The sequence below is a fragment of the Zophobas morio genome, unplaced genomic scaffold, assembly GCF_036711695.1.
Source record: "Zophobas morio isolate AGI-343-1 ecotype UQ-CSIRO unplaced genomic scaffold, CSIRO_AGI_Zmor_V1 ptg000005l, whole genome shotgun sequence".
Lineage (NCBI taxonomy): Eukaryota > Metazoa > Arthropoda > Insecta > Coleoptera > Tenebrionidae > Zophobas > Zophobas morio.
The window spans coordinates 17,831,220-17,847,476 of NW_026972110.1; the positions used below are offsets into that span (position 1 = coordinate 17,831,220).

Consider the following 16,257-nt stretch of genomic DNA (forward strand, 5'->3'; position numbering starts at 1 on the left):
TGACACACGACCGAGGTACTTTATTTTGACCAATTTCAAAAGCACTGAATTAATTAACTAATTCTGGAAGTTATCGGAGACCCGAAAGCTACAAGAGAAAGTATTTGGTTAAGCTTCGAAAATCGTCGAAAATGGGTCGAAATTTGCATAATGGAGGTAATACGAATACATAATGGAAAATATCATTTTTGAAAAATTCATCTAAAAATTCAGGGTACAGATCCCGGGGTGTTTATTCCAAAAAGATAGGGTGTTTATGGTCACGGAGTAATATTTTTTTAGAAAGTATCTATTATCCATTGTTGCTTAAGAATTCTTTAATTTTTGTTTAATAAAATTTAGGTTTAATTCTTGAAGTTTGTTTTCAGTTGTGTATGAAGTTGTTATTCAATTCCCTTTCAGATTTTTGGGAAAATTGCTGATCCGAACAAATCATTAATCCGAACACACCTTTTTCCCAATTAATTAGGATTATCGAGGTTCTACTGTACATTATACGTGTACCTAATGAAAAGAACCAAATGTCACCCATGTTATGTGAAAAAGAGTATACTAGCTAAAATTTTATATTTTTTTTTGTTTAGAACGAATTTTTGGTAGATAGGTAAAATCGCATATAAATTGCCCCCCCCTGAACGAAATCCTGTATCCGCGCCTGGGTGAGACGGTCACTTTTGGTGTGTTTGTTGTGAGTGTAACCACGTGATGAGTTAGCTAGAATAAGTTTAGTTGGTTTGGTAGTTAATAAAAGAAAGAAAGCCTTTGTTTAACGAAAATTAATCGTAACGACGCGACGCCACAGTTTCCCAACACGCGTAGCTATGTTGCGGTTTTTTCCAAGTGGAAATAGGTGAACTTTCAACCGACGCTAACACGTGTAAATTTATTTTATTGTTTGTAAATTCACAGATCATGTTAGGATTTTAATCGTTAACTGGTTCTATCACAATTTAACAGACATTAGATTTGTTTGGACTGAGCACTTGCAGCAGTTTTCATGAAATTCACTTAGTCATGATTCACATTTGTGTACAAAGTTATGAAAAAGTTTCTAGATGCTAACACTTCTGAATTCTTCACACAAGATTGCTAATAGTTCATTTACGGCAGTTAAAATTAACCTAACGTTATCCAACTCTGGGAAAAGGGCCGTACAAGTACGGTAGAATTCACAATATTGTGAACTGAGGTACGGGGGGATTAAAGATTTCTTTCCTTAGGCAGTTATTATCATCATATCATCATCACATTACCGAGATATTTTTTTCTCGGAACGTTGAAAATTACATCACCGAAACGTATATTTCCTCGCAACGCCTGGACGCATTTTGTGTTTATTTATCATGCGTTTTGTTCGGAATAAACAGTTCACGATATAAACTCTCAAAGCTAATGGTTTTAAGTAATCAATCACTTGGATCATGCCATCATTTCCCATCATGTAAATTCTTTGATAAAGTGTGGCATAATGTAACATAATGTAAATTCTTTGTTTGAATCGTTGATAAAGTGGTGTATAATTTAACATCAGGTAAATTCTTTGTTCTAGCAGCAGCCATGTTGAATTTTTTTATTTGCACAAGTTTTATTTCACACCACATCTTTTTTGTTTTTATAAATCTTTGCTAGTTTTTCGTTTTGTAAATATTTTGTTGATTAATGTTTCCATCATATAAATAGTCTGCTGTCCAATCTTAATCTCAGATAAGAGATAAGAATTCTTTATTGTTCCAAATTTCACAAGAGTGTATAGCGAATTCAAATGTTGTTTATTGCTCTTGAACTTGAACACTTGTTCAGTCGTAGTTTAATGTCAGAGTTATAGAAATCGAACACTTAAATTGAATTGAGGTTACATAACACAGGAACGCGTGGCAGAAGCGGAGTGCGCGGTTCCTAGTCGAGTTGGCGGCATTTATCGCGCCATCTGCACAAAGGATGCAAGTTTAGAATTAGCCAAATACACTGACGTCATCCGAGGTCATCAAGATGGCAGCGTTTGACAACTAGCCTGTTTTCTCATAAGAGTCAATGCTAATATTTTCGGAATTCATTTAAATTTGAGAACGTGTCAACTGTGTTTTTATAGTTTGGAAAGTTTGTTACAGTTTCTAGACTGTGTAGATATTTGTAAAACGCACCATAACGTTTGACTATGCTTAAAAAATAATGTTTTCCAATGTGATGTACAGGTTAACTTCGCTGCATCTTATATTATTTGTTTTGCAAATTAATTCTTTGTTAATGTACATCAATGTTTTTTTAAATACACTAGCATCTTAATATTATAGTATTTTGTATTTTAGGAGAAAATGCCTAAATTTTGTGCTGTTGTAGGTTGCGCGAATCGAAGCATCAGAAATGCGGACAAATTTTATTTTCCTTTCCCAGCAATTAGCAACAATAAAGGTAAATATATACAGGATGGGGAAAAAGGCGGAAGCTTTGGTTAAAAGCCTTGAAACGAGTGGATTTAACGAAGCCAAAGTAAAGTATTCCTATGTTTGTTCAGATCATTTTATTTTGGTACAGTAACTACCTATTAGATTTACAGTTTTTAATAAATTACTACATTGGTGCTCTTTTAGGTAAACCTGCAGATTTGTCGGATGTGGACCATCCTGATTATGTTCCATCACAAAATTTAGGATATCAAAATAAATCCACTCGTAATACTTGTAATGTTGAAAGACAAAAATAGAGAAAACTGAATAAATGCCTCTAGACTTTTGAATGCACAAACATCGTCTAAACACAAATTAAAATCACTTGCACTCATTATATAAGGATCTACGCCGTTTAAATTGTTTAACTTTTGTACATATCCGCTTTTCTCTTTGACGGAAAGACATCGTGCATAATCACTTAAATTATCCATACTTTAAAAACAAATTACACACCTTCACTTAAACCCGTCACATTAACCTCAAACGAAAATATTAATTTCCGATTTACCGCTTAAAACACACGAATGTATTTTGGGTGACGAGGAATTCAGACCAAAACAGCGTTCTGTATTTTTATTTTTATTATGTATTTTTAAACTCAAATCGCCAAAAAAGCACCCTGATACACAGAAAAGATATGAAAGAAGCTATTCACGTGTTTATTTTCTAGAGAAATACCCACACTTTTAAATAAAATGCGAAAATGTTAACATTGTCACTTATGGAGTTTCACGGCGCTTGTCAAACGCTGAGTTCCCGCCACAGCGTGACGTCACGTGTTATTGGCTAATAGAAGTTAGGGGCGGTGGTGACGCTGTCGGCTTCGTGATAGCCAGGACCCAACCGCAAGTTTGCCAAGTTCGTAATGGAGATGTGCTTTGCGGCAATCTTTGCGATAGATAGAGTCACCGTCGTGGGTAGGAGAACAGCCACGACCAGGAGCCCCAAACTCCGCTCGTGCTACAACGCCCCCTATGGGTATTTTTGTTCTGCTCTAGAATGAAATTGACATAGTTCGTTCACCACACTCTTATAGCGTTCTGGTGCCGCTGTCGCTGTATAGTTTTTTATTAAAATTTTGTCCTCTTGTTGACCTCCGTAATTTTAAATTTGCCGCCATACGCCCGTAATAACCTGTGCATTTGCATCCAGTTACTTTAATTTAGATTTTTATTTGTTTTTATTAAATTTGTAATATTCAAATATTTGCATTCATTCAGAACGTTTAATTTGTTTTCATTCAAAGTCATTCAAAGTTTTTTCTTGTAGCTGAGCATTAAGAGGTGTCTTCAACCGGCACATTTTGGTCGCAGGCTTTTTTTTGTCAGTGGAGGAATAAGGAGGATTTTGTGTCATTCATATATTTTGTGTTTTAACCGCTACTTTTCCAACATTTTGTCAGACGATCACAGCCTAGGCCAAATTTTGAATTTTTGAGTTTTTCGCGGGTTTACATTTTTTTTCCACATGTCAACTGAAGGCGGGATATTTCGGTTATCACAATAGTTTCAAAAATTTTAATGTGAAATGATGTCGTTCTAAGAATAGTACTTTTTTGATAACTAGTAAATATTAGTACATTCTTCAGTACTTTTCCTGCATATATTTCTTCACCAAGTCGTAAAGAAAAATGGTTCTCTAGTGGGCGTCGAATTTGTATCCATCTTTATTCTCAGTCCCGTCGTTAGTAGCAGAGCTTGAAAAACACATCTTTTTCATCCACTGCCAACTTGAAGACGTTTTTATTGATTTTTGTGAAAATAGGAAAAAACGTTACTGCGTGATATTAGTAATAATTACGAAAAAAAGAGACAATTAACTTCTTTACCAAAACGTAAGTGACTGAAAAGAAATTGTATAAATTATGAACTAATCACAAATTTTTATACAAATTTTTATGCTCCGCTGACAAAAGCAGTTATGTATTACGGATTTAAGGGCCTGCAATAAAAATCCGAACAGACGGCAGACAGATAGACAGACAGACAGACAGACAGACAGACAGACAGACAGACAGACAGACAGACAGACAGACAGACAGACAGACGGTTAGATAGACAGATAGACCGAAACGAGATACCTATTTCTTCGTACTCTAGGGCTTTAAAAAAAAAGTAAGCAAAATTTGTTGCTTTTATTCGAAGTTTTAGAAATGTAAACATTTTGCGAAATTAATTACAGAAAAAATGATAACCAGATTAATAATATCAAAGTAAAATTTTCAAATTTTGGTGACTGTTGAGGATTGATGTGAATTTTGGTGGTGGTAATTTTGAATGACTGACACCCATGGTGCAAGAAGAGTCCACCATGCTGACAGCAATATAACATGTCAGTTCACAGTTGTCAATTTTTGGCAGCTATTTATTTGGTACTCAAAATTTCTGTTTCAGGTAAAAACATGTAGGGCATCAAAAAAATTTAAATATGTTGCTAACCTGACAAAAAATCTCAAACAGCATTAGGCACTGGATATTCGTAGTAAACGAATTAAATAAATTAATAAAATTAACATTACATTCTCTAGCCGAATATTCCGAACGTACCCAAACCGAACTACCTGTTTTCGTTTTCATAACGCACTCCTCGCTCCAAACGAGAGAAAATGGGGCTTACGTCAACCGTCGTCCTTGAAATCCAGCCGAGATTGGGCAATTTGACGTGTAAAGTGAAACATTTTAGGTTATAGGCTACCAGATCTTTGTTTGTAAATACAGTGATAAAAAATATTCTCAAAGTACAAAGATGTCAACCCAAAACAACCCCACAGGTTTAACCAACACAGAAGACGATGAACTAACCTTACCCAGAGCGAGCATTAATAAAATGATAAAAGAACTGGTTCCCTCAGTTCGAATTGCTAACGAAGCAAGAGAATTAATCCTCAACTGTTGCACCGAATTCATACACTTACTAAGCTCGGAAGCAAACGAAATATGTAACCAGCTGCATAAAAAAACAATAAACGCTGAACACGTGCTAATGGGTAGGTAATACTCTGACAAAAATTTCTCACTATGTAGCATTATTTTTGCAGCTTTAGAAAAATTAGGGTTCGGCGACTACCAGACTGAAGCTGAAGCCGTATTAAAAGACTGCAAAGCCGTTGCAGCTAAACGTCGGCGACAAAGCACAAGACTGGAAAACTTGGGAATTCCGGAAGAGGAGTTGTTGCGGCAGCAACAGGAATTGTTTGCGAGAGCTAGACAAGAGCAGGCGTTCGCGGAGCAACAGCAGTGGGAACAGCTACAGGCGGCTGCACAAGCTCAGGCTTCGGCGCTGCCTAATAATGATGATGACTATGAATGATTCGACTATGATATCTAATTTGTTATTGTTTTAGGGACTATATTACAACTGTTTTGTACAAATTGGAGATGCTATAAAAAGGCTTTGTACAATATTGTAAAGTTAATAATAAATAATTGACACTATTTTTACACCAGTTTTTTTTTCAATTGTACCTAATTGTTACAAACAAAAAGTGCGTTTTATTTAAATTTCTGGTGTTTATCCCAAGACTGTTGATGTATCTCGTATTTCATTTCTTATTTCGCTGGTCCCGGGTTTTCGGATCAATAAAATTAAAATGATTTAGTTTTTAAATATTTGTGCGATTGGTAACACCCATTGCACTTTGTTCAAGACCAAATGTCAAAAGGTAGCGTAACGTTCTGTCACGGTAGAATTTCTGAAATGTTAATATTTTTCATTTAGCCATAATTGAAACCCAAAAGTGTTTTTATTGATTCCTAAATAACTCGCGTTGTGTCTAGAGTGAAAAAAAAGTACATAGAATGTAAATCCGGCCCCATGGAAAAAAGTGCTTTCCTAATGACTGCATCGGGTTGGAGGTTATGAGAAAAACTCGTGCGTAAGTAAATATCGTATTTTCGATTAATTCATAAAGGAAATATGAGAATACTCTTTGACTGGTTATTTATGAATTAAAACTCCGCTTACGTAATACAGGTTTTTGCATAGTACAGAATTCAAGTTGAAGAAAACAGATGATTATTTTAAAGTAACTTTTTTTTGAAATATCAAACAATGTCGGACGTTCCTGAAGCACAAGAACCGGAAAAAATGCCAGAAGTACAGGTGCCAGCCCCCAAAAAACGGGGAAGAAAGAGAAAATCGGAAATGGCTCTTCGTCAGGTGGAGGAAGTGATTGATATGCTCCCTGTAGAAGAAACTGTATCAAGAAGGGGACGTCCACGAAAAAAAGTGAATTATTACGAGCTAGCTAATCCAGATAATTTGGATTTTCAAGTATCACTAGAAAAACAAATCACTTATTACAATCTAGAAAATTTCGAACAAAATAAAAAAAGAAAAATTGAAAAAAGTGATAGTTTGAATGAAGACGCAGATGTGTTGCCGCTAGAAAACACAGTGGTTCAAACTAAAGTGGAAGAAAATGTTTCAGAACAAAGTGAAACAAGCACTATTGCAAATGGTTCCCTTCAAGATGGTAAGAGTAAACTATAGTAAATGAAAAAAATATTCCAGATTTTTTTTTAGTACCTACTGAAGCAACTAATTTATCAGCAGATGCAAACGCTAGTTTTGATTACACCACCTTAAATTCTGAAGCAACCACAAGCACTCCAAGTAAAGATAAAAAATACAACTACACAGGAGAAACTGTAAAAATGATGAATACATTATTCAATCTGTTTAATACGGATGAAAACCCAGCTCAAGATAGTACAACTAAAGTAAATAATAGTGAAACAAATTCTAGTAAAAATGGTAAAAGGTGAGACTTAACACACCAAATTAATAACAAACTAAATTAATTTTTTATACTCAGAGCATATAGGAAATCTAAAAAATATAATACCATAAATGATGAAGAAATGGATGATAGTTCTGTGAGTACTGTCACATGTGCAATCTGCAATTCCTCAATGGACAAAAGCCTGTGGACCCATCACAAGCAAAGATACCATAACAATTTAGCCTGGCGAGTTGGTGACTCCCCCCTGGTAAAAAAAGCATCTTTTTTAAAATTAAAATCCTCAACCTTTTTTTTAGGATCTAAATGATCAATCTTTTGTCATGCACACTTTACATATGTTGTACAAAAAGAAAAAACCTTTGTATTGTGATAAATGCGGCAAAGTAAAAAAATCCGTGGTAGGATTTTTATCCCATCGGTCACAATGTTTAAAGTCTGAAGAGCAGTTAGAATCTGTGAAAATTGCATGTGAAATTTGCGGCCGCAAAATGTTGCCTGTGAGTATGAGTACTCATATGAAAATGCTACATTCTGAAGGGTCAGAAAAGGTGAAGAATGGCTCTGATAAGTCAAATAACGACCTAAATAAACCTCTAGCTTCTAAAAGAAGTGCAGCAAAAAAGTAATTATGTTGTAGTGTGAACAAAAATAGAAATAATCTTAGGTGTTTGTTTTTAGAGCAATGAGGATCATAGAAACGGTTACTAAAAATGATGATACAGTAAGTTGGTTTAGTTTGGATTGTAGCAACTGATGATTTGTGAATTTCTAGGAAAAATATTTTACCAGAAATTTGGATTTAGGGTCTCAGGAGTTTGCCAGGACGCTGATGCAAAAAGAATTAGATGAAACTAAGTTCTTTGAATGTAAATTTAGTTGTAATTGTATTACTACTAATATAGAGGATGCAATAAAACATATGGAGGAGTGTACAGAAAAACTTTCAGAGGGTTTTGTTTGCAAAAGATGTTTGACAGTATCAGGAACATTAGAAGAAATTATTTATCATGTGGAGTTCAGTCATGAAATCTCTGTGGAAAAGGATGACGACCGCGATCCCAGTTTTACAGAAAAAGAGAGCAGTAGTACGTATATGCGTATTTTTATTTTCTTTAAAAAAAATATTTTCCCTTTAGAATTACCCTCGTTTATGCGTTGCTCAGTTAAGAAATTGGACAAAGTCTTATTTCCGTTTGCTTTTGAATGGACTTTTAAATTGTAAGTATACGTAAAATGTTTGTGTAATATTGGAAACCTGGATTGTCTCATAATTTAGCGCCTGTTTATATTGAGCGTTTTTTAAACACATTAATTGCATTATTTTGATTGCGTAACGTTAATCTAAAATCAGTAATATTGTCCCACTATTTATAGAATTGTTGCCAGTCTGTTCATAAAACGTGACTAAGTATTATTAGTAAGCGTATTATTTAATGACAAAGGAAATACTGCATTAAAATCAGAGCACACGATTTTCGTATTAAAATTGTTGATTCTCGGCGAAAATTTATAGCAATCAAAGTAAACTTGGTCTTAATTTTGAAGCAAATAATTTTTCCACAAATATTAAATGCATTTTTTACTGTTACAAGAACGGTAACTATAGAATGTGTAACAACACAGAATGTTTGAAAACATTGTTTACATAACAACTACAACGTAGTTCCTTGAAGTTACCGTATTTACTAATCTTTAAATTACTTGTTTTTATAAATTCTCTAAAATGCTCGCTTAAAATTGACATTAAGGGGGGGATTTTCGTTTCGTTGTATGTTATTGAGCTCAGTTTATTTATTATTTCGATTTTTCAATTTTTTCGAGTTTAGTTTTTCGTTTCTTCAATTTTTAGATTTGTAATTTTTTACTTTCTCAGTTTTTTGAATTTTCAACTTGGAAGTTTGAACTTTTAGGTTTTGCAATTTTTCAATTTGCAATTTTTCGTTTCTTTTTTTTCTTTATTTTTTCAAGTTTTCTGTTTTTCAATGTCCTAATTTTATAATTTTTCTTTTCTAATCTGAAATTTTTGAATGTTTGGATTTTTCAAGTTTTCTGTTTGTTAACTTTTAGATATTTTAAATTCACAAGCGTTTTAAAGCTTCTAGATAAATACTATTATACCGAGTCATCTATCATTGAAAAGTGAAAAAAAAGCTCGCTTTTGTAATATTACAAACTGTACTCTTTTAGATTTAGAAAAAAAACTTGATGTTATTTCCGATGAAACTAAAGCTAATAATAGTCTACTCCTTTAATAGATTGTATCACGTATATAACATTCCAAACTTCAAATTTTTATGTTTTAAAATAATTGAGATATTTGAGTGGAACATTTACGTTGGGACACCCGGTATAGTTTTATTTAAACAACGCGATTACTTAAAAACATGTTTCAGAAGGTAATTTTTAGTCGAAAAATAAGAATTTTGCAATTACGTTTCGCTTTCCGGCTCACGATGAATAAAAAAAACATGACAGTCGAGACAGGGCGGGTGGGTGGGGCTTATATTTTGCTCTTTTTTTCTTAATACATACAAGTAGTCTTATTTTCACAACGAGCAACTTAAAACATGTTAAAAATGGTTTTTTAAGGAAACATGGAATGGAGCGTAATTGCAAAATCAAAATTTCCTTACAAAAATTTACTGATTTGAACATATTTTTGGTGTGGAAAAAAGACCATGTATATTAAGAAAAAAAGGGCAAAATATAATATAAAATGTTTTTCATTTATTCAATTTTCATTTTTCAATTCGATTTTTCGTTTCTTCAATTTTTGATTTGCAATTTTTCTTTTATTGTAAATATGTAATAATAATTGTGATTTTCAAAATTTTTCACTTTTCTTTAATCTATGATCTCAGAGTTTATTCAATTTTTAAATATTTCGGTTTTTAATTTTTCAGTGTTACAGTTTTTCGACTTCACAATTCTATATTTTTTCGATTGTACAATTTTTGGGTTTTCCAATTTTTCGCTTCAATTCGTTTTTTGTTTCACTTTTCTACTTATTAATTTTTTCGATTTTTAGTTCTAAGTGTATCAATTTTTCATTTCCTCTGTTCTTCGATTTGCAATTGTTCGATTTTCCACTTTTTTCAATTTTTCAATTTTTAAATTTTTGAATTTTCAGTTCTTCGATTTTTCAACTTTTCGAATAAAAAAATGAAAAAATTGAAAAATCAAAAATAAAGAAACGAAAAAATATAAAACGAAAATTTTTAAAAATCCAAAAATTTGAAATCAAGAACTTGAAGAATTGAAGAAACGAAAAATTGAAAAATCGAAAGATTAAAGTTCAGAAACTTAAAAATTGAAAAACTGCAAAATTGGGAAAACGAAATGTTTTGTAAAATCGACATGTTGAAAATGAAGGAAATCGAACAATCGGATAAGTGGAAATCCAAAAATTGCAAAATTGAAAATTTGAAAAAGCAGAAAGTCGAAGTTTGAAAATTTAAAAGATTGAATAAACGAAAAAATAAAGGAAAGGAAAACATGAAAAATTGTAATATAAAATGGAAATATCGATTGAAAATTCGAAAACCGAAAATTCGAGAAATCAAAAAATCGAAATGTAAAATTGAAAAATCGATAATTCAAAACACCAAAAATCGAAAATTGAAAAAATCGAGAAATCGAAAAGGAAACAAATTGAAAATTCGAATATGGAAATATCGGAAATTCGATCAATCATATACTCGAAAAAAGGAAAATCCGAGAAATCAGAAAATCGAAAATTCGAAAAAAGATAGGGGGGAAAGCATTTTTTTCTTTCAATTCGCTAATACGATATTACATTGTGTATAGTTGAAAATAACTGTAGGTTATGGGATTTAAAAAAACATACAATTTTAGTCTTTTTCTTGGTATTAAAACTAGAACTAGAATTAATGAAATATCGAGGAGCGTATAGGCTTAGTGATAATAATAATCCATGCAAAATATTAACATAAGTTCTTGTAATTAAGGTATTAGCTCTATTTCGAATTTCGAAATGATAAACGAAACTATAAAATATCAGTTATTTGTAAATCCGAGGTAATTTAAAAAAAAAAATTGTCAAATGGTTAAATTTTTTAACCACAAATTGTAGAGTTTATTATTGCACACAAACTTACAAAATTAAGACGTTTTGGATAAAAATAATAACAAGCATTAATTTATTGAAATAACTGAAATAATTATGATAAATGACCTGAATTAAATAGATTTACATTAATTTAGAAAATTACAAGAATCGACCTGACCTGATCTGAATTAAATAGCTCTATATTAATTTAGAAAATTACAAGAATCTTTATTAGTCGTGCTACAATTATGACTACAAATTTTTTTGTTCGACATTTTCATTATTGAAATCCGAAGCAGATTACTACGTTCTATCTAAATCTCAACACACAGAATTCTTTTTTGGCAAGATGTTGTATAACTAACAATTCCAACATGTCGTATGTTTATGTTTCTGTCTTCGTCGGATACACTGTACGCAGGTGAAGACTGCCCGCATTTCTATGATTTTAGAAGTGGCGTTCCTGTGTTGGACGAAGACAGAAACAGAAACAATACCGTTTCTACTATAGTGTATGTACTACCACACGCAAAAATAGTGAAAAAATTTATTGCGGGTAGATTTTAAATGGGAAGCAGTATTTTTTATTAACACATTAATCTAATAAAGTAAGCAATCGAAAAAACTGACGAATATTGACAATTTGAAAAAGACACAATTCGAAATCTTTGAATGAAACGTTTGAAAATTAATACGTTTTTGCCTGTTCAGATGATGAAACATGTTTCCAGTTATTTAACTGTTTTTATGCTCTCTTCAGCTTTCATTTTCTTCATTGACTTCATATTAATAACTATTAATAAAATTGGTCAAGTTTATACATATTTTTTTATTAAGAAATGCATAATAGACATGATTATAAATTATGAAGCCCCCTGGAATTAAGTTTGTTAATTTGAAATATATTTTTTTTAAAGCGATACATCTCATATTTTTAAAATGCAACTCCTGAAACCACAATGATGTTCCCCATAAGATGGAACCAAATCAGATCAAATAAGCCTTAAACATCAATTACCTTGTAGCTGTGAAGAGAATTTCTCGGACTACCACTTGGAGGAACTGGGTATCGTTAAACCCAGCTGGAATTTCCTACCACGCGACCAAGCGATAAAATATCTACCAAAATTAAACGAATCCTGTCACGTGGCCCGTACTTTCGTCACTTCTTTCATAAACCCACTAGGCAATAAGTACGAATTTAGAAAATACAATTTATTTGAATCCGAAGTACACGACAACAAAATCACCCTATTCTGCGGTGGTCCGATATCCGCGCTAGCATGGGTACCAACCCCATACTTACAAGAAAGCGAAAATCAAGTCCTAGCCGTCTCCGTACTTAATTCACCGGACGACAAGTTCCCCACTTCCGAAAATTTTCACGTAGAGTCGGCCATCCAATTCTGGAATTTTGGGAATCTTCAAAATAAGGAGTACTCGCTGCAGGAACCAGAGATGATTTTTTGTTTGGCGCATGATCATGGGCCGGTGTGGCACATGGAGTGGTGTCCTTCGGGATGTTACAAGGGCGACCGTATGGGACTTCTGGCTGTAACTGGATCGGATTCAATTGTATATATTTATGCCATTCCATTTTTGCAGAAATGTCAAATGTAAGACGGTTTTTAAAAATTGAGTTGTAACTACACTAAAAATATTTCAGGGGTTTATTTTATAAGCCAAAGCCTGTGATGAAATTGTTATTACAACGAAACGAAAACCCACGATTAGGTGGACTCAAGTATTACCCAACCAAAATATCGTGGAGCAAAGTAAGTGTAACTAAGACAAGTTCGTAAAATGATTTAGTTTTTCAGGCCGCGGGTCACCAATACCTTTGTGTCGGTTACACAAACGGTTTTGTGGCACTTTTTAACATAAAAAGTACTTCCTTTATTTTGAAATTCAAGGATTCCGACGGTGTTCCGTGCGTTTTGCCTAGTAAGTGCTTCCAAGCGCATGCGCACGCCATTACTAGTAAGTTCTGCTAAGTGTGACTTATCTGTTATTAAGATGGGTTTCAAGTTTTAGCGCTCCACCACCTCAGTGGTGGCTGTAAATGGTTGCTGACGGGATCTTTCGACCGAAGGGTAAGTGTCTGGGATTTGGAAAATTACAGTTATCCAATATGCAGCAATAAAAAAAATATTGTTACTGATGGTTTTTGGTTTACGAACTGGTTATGCTATGGTATAGCGTGTGACGAAGGCTCAACTGCAAGTAAGTGATTACTGTGACACCGGCAGATGTAATTCTTTGTTTTAGCTTCGTATGTGTCTGCGATTTTGAAGCAAGTACGGGATTATTTAAGTGATCCGAATGTAACGATGACTTGTTCACATGCCACCATTTCTGCGGTATCGGGAAGCGATTGGCTGAATGGTATCGTACATGCGAACTCTGTAGGCGAAATTATAGCTGTCTTTCCACACCAGTTGTTGAATTTTTCGGAACACCATAAAACGTTAAAAAGTAAAAGAATGGTAATAGGTTTTTTTTTTTAAATTAACTGTACACTAGATAATATTTTGATTTATTTCCAGCTGTTTGGTTACACTTGTTTGCTTGAAAAGAACAAGCCACCTAAAGATCGACTTGAAGACGACGCGCTCAGAAAGAAGACTTTACATACCTTATCTACCAAAAAAATGTCAACTGGTAGTAGTAAACTATCAAAGATTAAGGCAGATGTTAATTGCGACAAATTATTCGCAAACGAACCAATTATATACGATGAAGCTGCGGAAAAGTACGCTCTATTGTTTTGTGATAATAAAATGGTAATTAATTTTAGAACGCATGAATGCCTTAAGTAATTGTTACTTTTAGAATTCCTACGACGATTTTCCAAAAAGTGCAGCCAAACAATTGACTGCTTTGTCCAAGGTGTATGGGGTTACCGCCCCCAATCGGTACCCTTTAACAACAGTAAATAAAATTGTGTTCAATCCGAATCGGCAGGCAAGTCTGTATTACGCCACTGGTTATCAAGCCGGTTTTGTAAGAATCAGTTGGATGGAGTTTCTAAAAGGCGACCACCAAGTTAAATGAATTTTAAATTTACCGATGTACATTTTATTTTTTTTATATATACATACATGTATAGGTTATTGTAATTTATTTTGTAATTAAAACGAAGTAATTGTTGTTTTGGGTTTATTCAACTTCGATTACGTCAACATGTTCATCCTTGATCACTTTACTGTTGATTTTCTTCTCTAGTTGTTGAATGCGGGCTTCGTATTCTTCATTTTGGTGAATTAAACGGGCGTTGGTTTCGATTTCCTTGTTTAGGGTTGCGGTCAGCGCACTATTAATTTGTTCGTTATTGAAATTCTTTTCTTGAAGATTTTTGCACTGGCTTTCCTTCTAAAACCAGACTTAAGTTTGTTACAAAGTACGTGATCATAATTACCTGTAAATATTTGATTTTGTTCATGATGTTCTCGTGTTGCATATTTACCACTTTCTGCTCCTTAATTAATTTGTATAATCGCTGATACTTCGCTGAAATTCAACATAGATTTTTTGGCAGCAAATTATACAACTTACCAATATTTTCAATCACCGTGTTTTCCAGTTTGGAATTCTCTTTTTTCAGCTTCTCGTTTTCTTTCATAAGTAGTTGACTTAAATTGTGAAATTTCCCCGAATTTTCGAGCTTGTCTTCTAATTCTTTTACCCGTAGATGTTCTTGTTCTAATTGTTCAGCACTTTTACTTACTAGAAAATAAAGTCAAATACCAATGCATCTGCAAGCTTACTCTTTACTTTTCGCAATTGTTGAATTAATTTTAGTTTGTCTGACTTCCAATTCATCTTGAAAGGCACGAGAATATCGAAGTTTGTCTTTAACTTCTTCAGCTTCTCGGGATAGTTGATGGTTTTCAAGTGCCATTTTTTGAATATTGTCGCTAAGAATCTGTATTTCGGAAAGCTGTAATGTGTATGACACAGTGTTTAGTGAAAAATATACAAGCTGTCACTGAATAGGCAATACACTGTTATGTTATGAATTTTTCTGTTTATACCTATATATTTATTTATTTTTGATGACGTCATTACAATACTTGCCTATTCACTGATCTCACACAATTTGAATCGTGCTTTTACCTTCATTTCTTCTTTTAATTTTAAATTCGTGTAAGATTCATTCATTTCTTTCAGTTTGTCCTCCAGTGAGGACGATTTCTTCAGCGCTAATTTGAGAGTGAATTCTGATTCCTTCAAGAGCGATTTGGTGACTTCAAGTTCCCTGTTCAGTTCGAAAATTTTTGAATTTGCGTCTTGGAGTTCTGTTTTCAAATGAGACACTTGATCCTACGGAAATTAATTAATTTGGTGCTTTTATACTATGATTAATTACCTACCCTTTTAAAAGCAAGCTCATTGCAGACTTCCCTATGTAACTGTTCCCTTTTGTCCAAATCAAGTCCATTACTGCTTTGATTTATCTTCTCTCGCAATTTAGCGATTTCACTTAAATAGTCCATTTCTTAAAAAAAATATACATTTTTAAAATATAACGGGTTACATAATATTGAGCTTGAAGCCATTCAAGAAGCGAGATATTAAATGTTATTGGAATTTACATAATCTGATTAAGGCACTGCAGTGCGCCTGTCAATTTTCGCGTTATAATTGCATTTTCTCAGTGTCTCCCGTTAACACGACTTGACAAGTGTTAAAAATTGTATTATGGAGTCTTGGCTAAAGAATCAGTGCAATTTCAATTACCGATCGCATTCTTATAAACTGTCGTTGACTGTGATATCTCTGTTTACTGGAAAAAAAGTAGCTAGAAACGAAACAGACCCCTTCCTTGTGAGTGAAGATGGAATAAAACATCAACAATTAAAAGACGACGAGAAGAATGTTAACAACGAGGAAAAGAAAGAAGATAAAATTTGGCGCCGCTTAAGTCTGCACAGCTTTCGAAAAAAGCGGGAGAAGAAGCAAGAAGAAAAGTCTAAACCCATTATTCCGGCAGTCCT

At 33.3% G+C, this 16,257-nt stretch overlaps 3 protein-coding genes and 1 long non-coding RNA gene across 6 annotated transcripts; 3 read left to right on the forward strand and 1 right to left on the reverse strand.

Annotated features, from left to right (window-relative positions):
• Window positions 1-1,791: 1,791 nt before the first annotated feature.
• On the forward strand, window positions 1,792-2,734 carry LOC135122916 (uncharacterized). The gene is made up of 2 exons (XR_010279487.1): window positions 1,792-2,526; window positions 2,589-2,734. It is a non-coding gene; the product is annotated as an uncharacterized LOC135122916 (long non-coding RNA).
• Window positions 2,735-5,063: 2,329 nt separating this feature from the next.
• Window positions 5,064-5,887, forward strand: LOC135120346 (protein Dr1). Its single transcript, XM_064044654.1, has 2 exons — window positions 5,064-5,433; window positions 5,485-5,887. Exons 1-2 carry the CDS (start codon window positions 5,193-5,195, stop codon window positions 5,754-5,756), a joined length of 513 nt encoding a protein of 170 aa, XP_063900724.1. The 5' UTR covers window positions 5,064-5,192; the 3' UTR covers window positions 5,757-5,887.
• Window positions 5,888-6,104: 217 nt separating this feature from the next.
• LOC135122905 (uncharacterized protein) lies at window positions 6,105-14,410 on the forward strand. Of its 3 annotated transcripts, none has more exons than XM_064047395.1 (15): window positions 6,105-6,321; window positions 6,420-6,921; window positions 6,972-7,209; window positions 7,264-7,438; window positions 7,488-7,813; window positions 7,870-7,912; window positions 7,964-8,276; window positions 8,328-8,409; window positions 12,286-12,876; window positions 12,927-13,035; window positions 13,081-13,240; window positions 13,289-13,483; window positions 13,529-13,746; window positions 13,807-14,043; window positions 14,093-14,410. In XM_064047395.1, exons 2-15 carry the CDS (start codon window positions 6,498-6,500, stop codon window positions 14,312-14,314), a joined length of 3,333 nt encoding a protein of 1,110 aa, XP_063903465.1. In that variant the 5' UTR covers window positions 6,105-6,321; window positions 6,420-6,497; the 3' UTR covers window positions 14,315-14,410. The 3 variants fall into 3 exon arrangements, with proteins under 3 accessions (XP_063903465.1, XP_063903466.1, XP_063903467.1); XM_064047396.1 differs by having other exon boundaries at window positions 6,437-6,921; XM_064047397.1 differs by having other exon boundaries at window positions 6,105-6,921; window positions 7,964-8,273.
• Window positions 14,375-15,756, reverse strand: LOC135122906 (coiled-coil domain-containing protein 89-like). Its single transcript, XM_064047399.1, has 6 exons — window positions 15,634-15,756; window positions 15,377-15,583; window positions 15,035-15,200; window positions 14,816-14,986; window positions 14,679-14,770; window positions 14,375-14,632 (listed from the first exon to the last, which is right to left on the reverse strand). The coding sequence occupies exons 1-6, from the start codon at window positions 15,754-15,756 to the stop codon at window positions 14,420-14,422; spliced, it is 972 nt and encodes a 323-aa protein (XP_063903469.1). The 3' UTR covers window positions 14,375-14,419.
• Window positions 15,757-16,257: the final 501 nt, after the last annotated feature.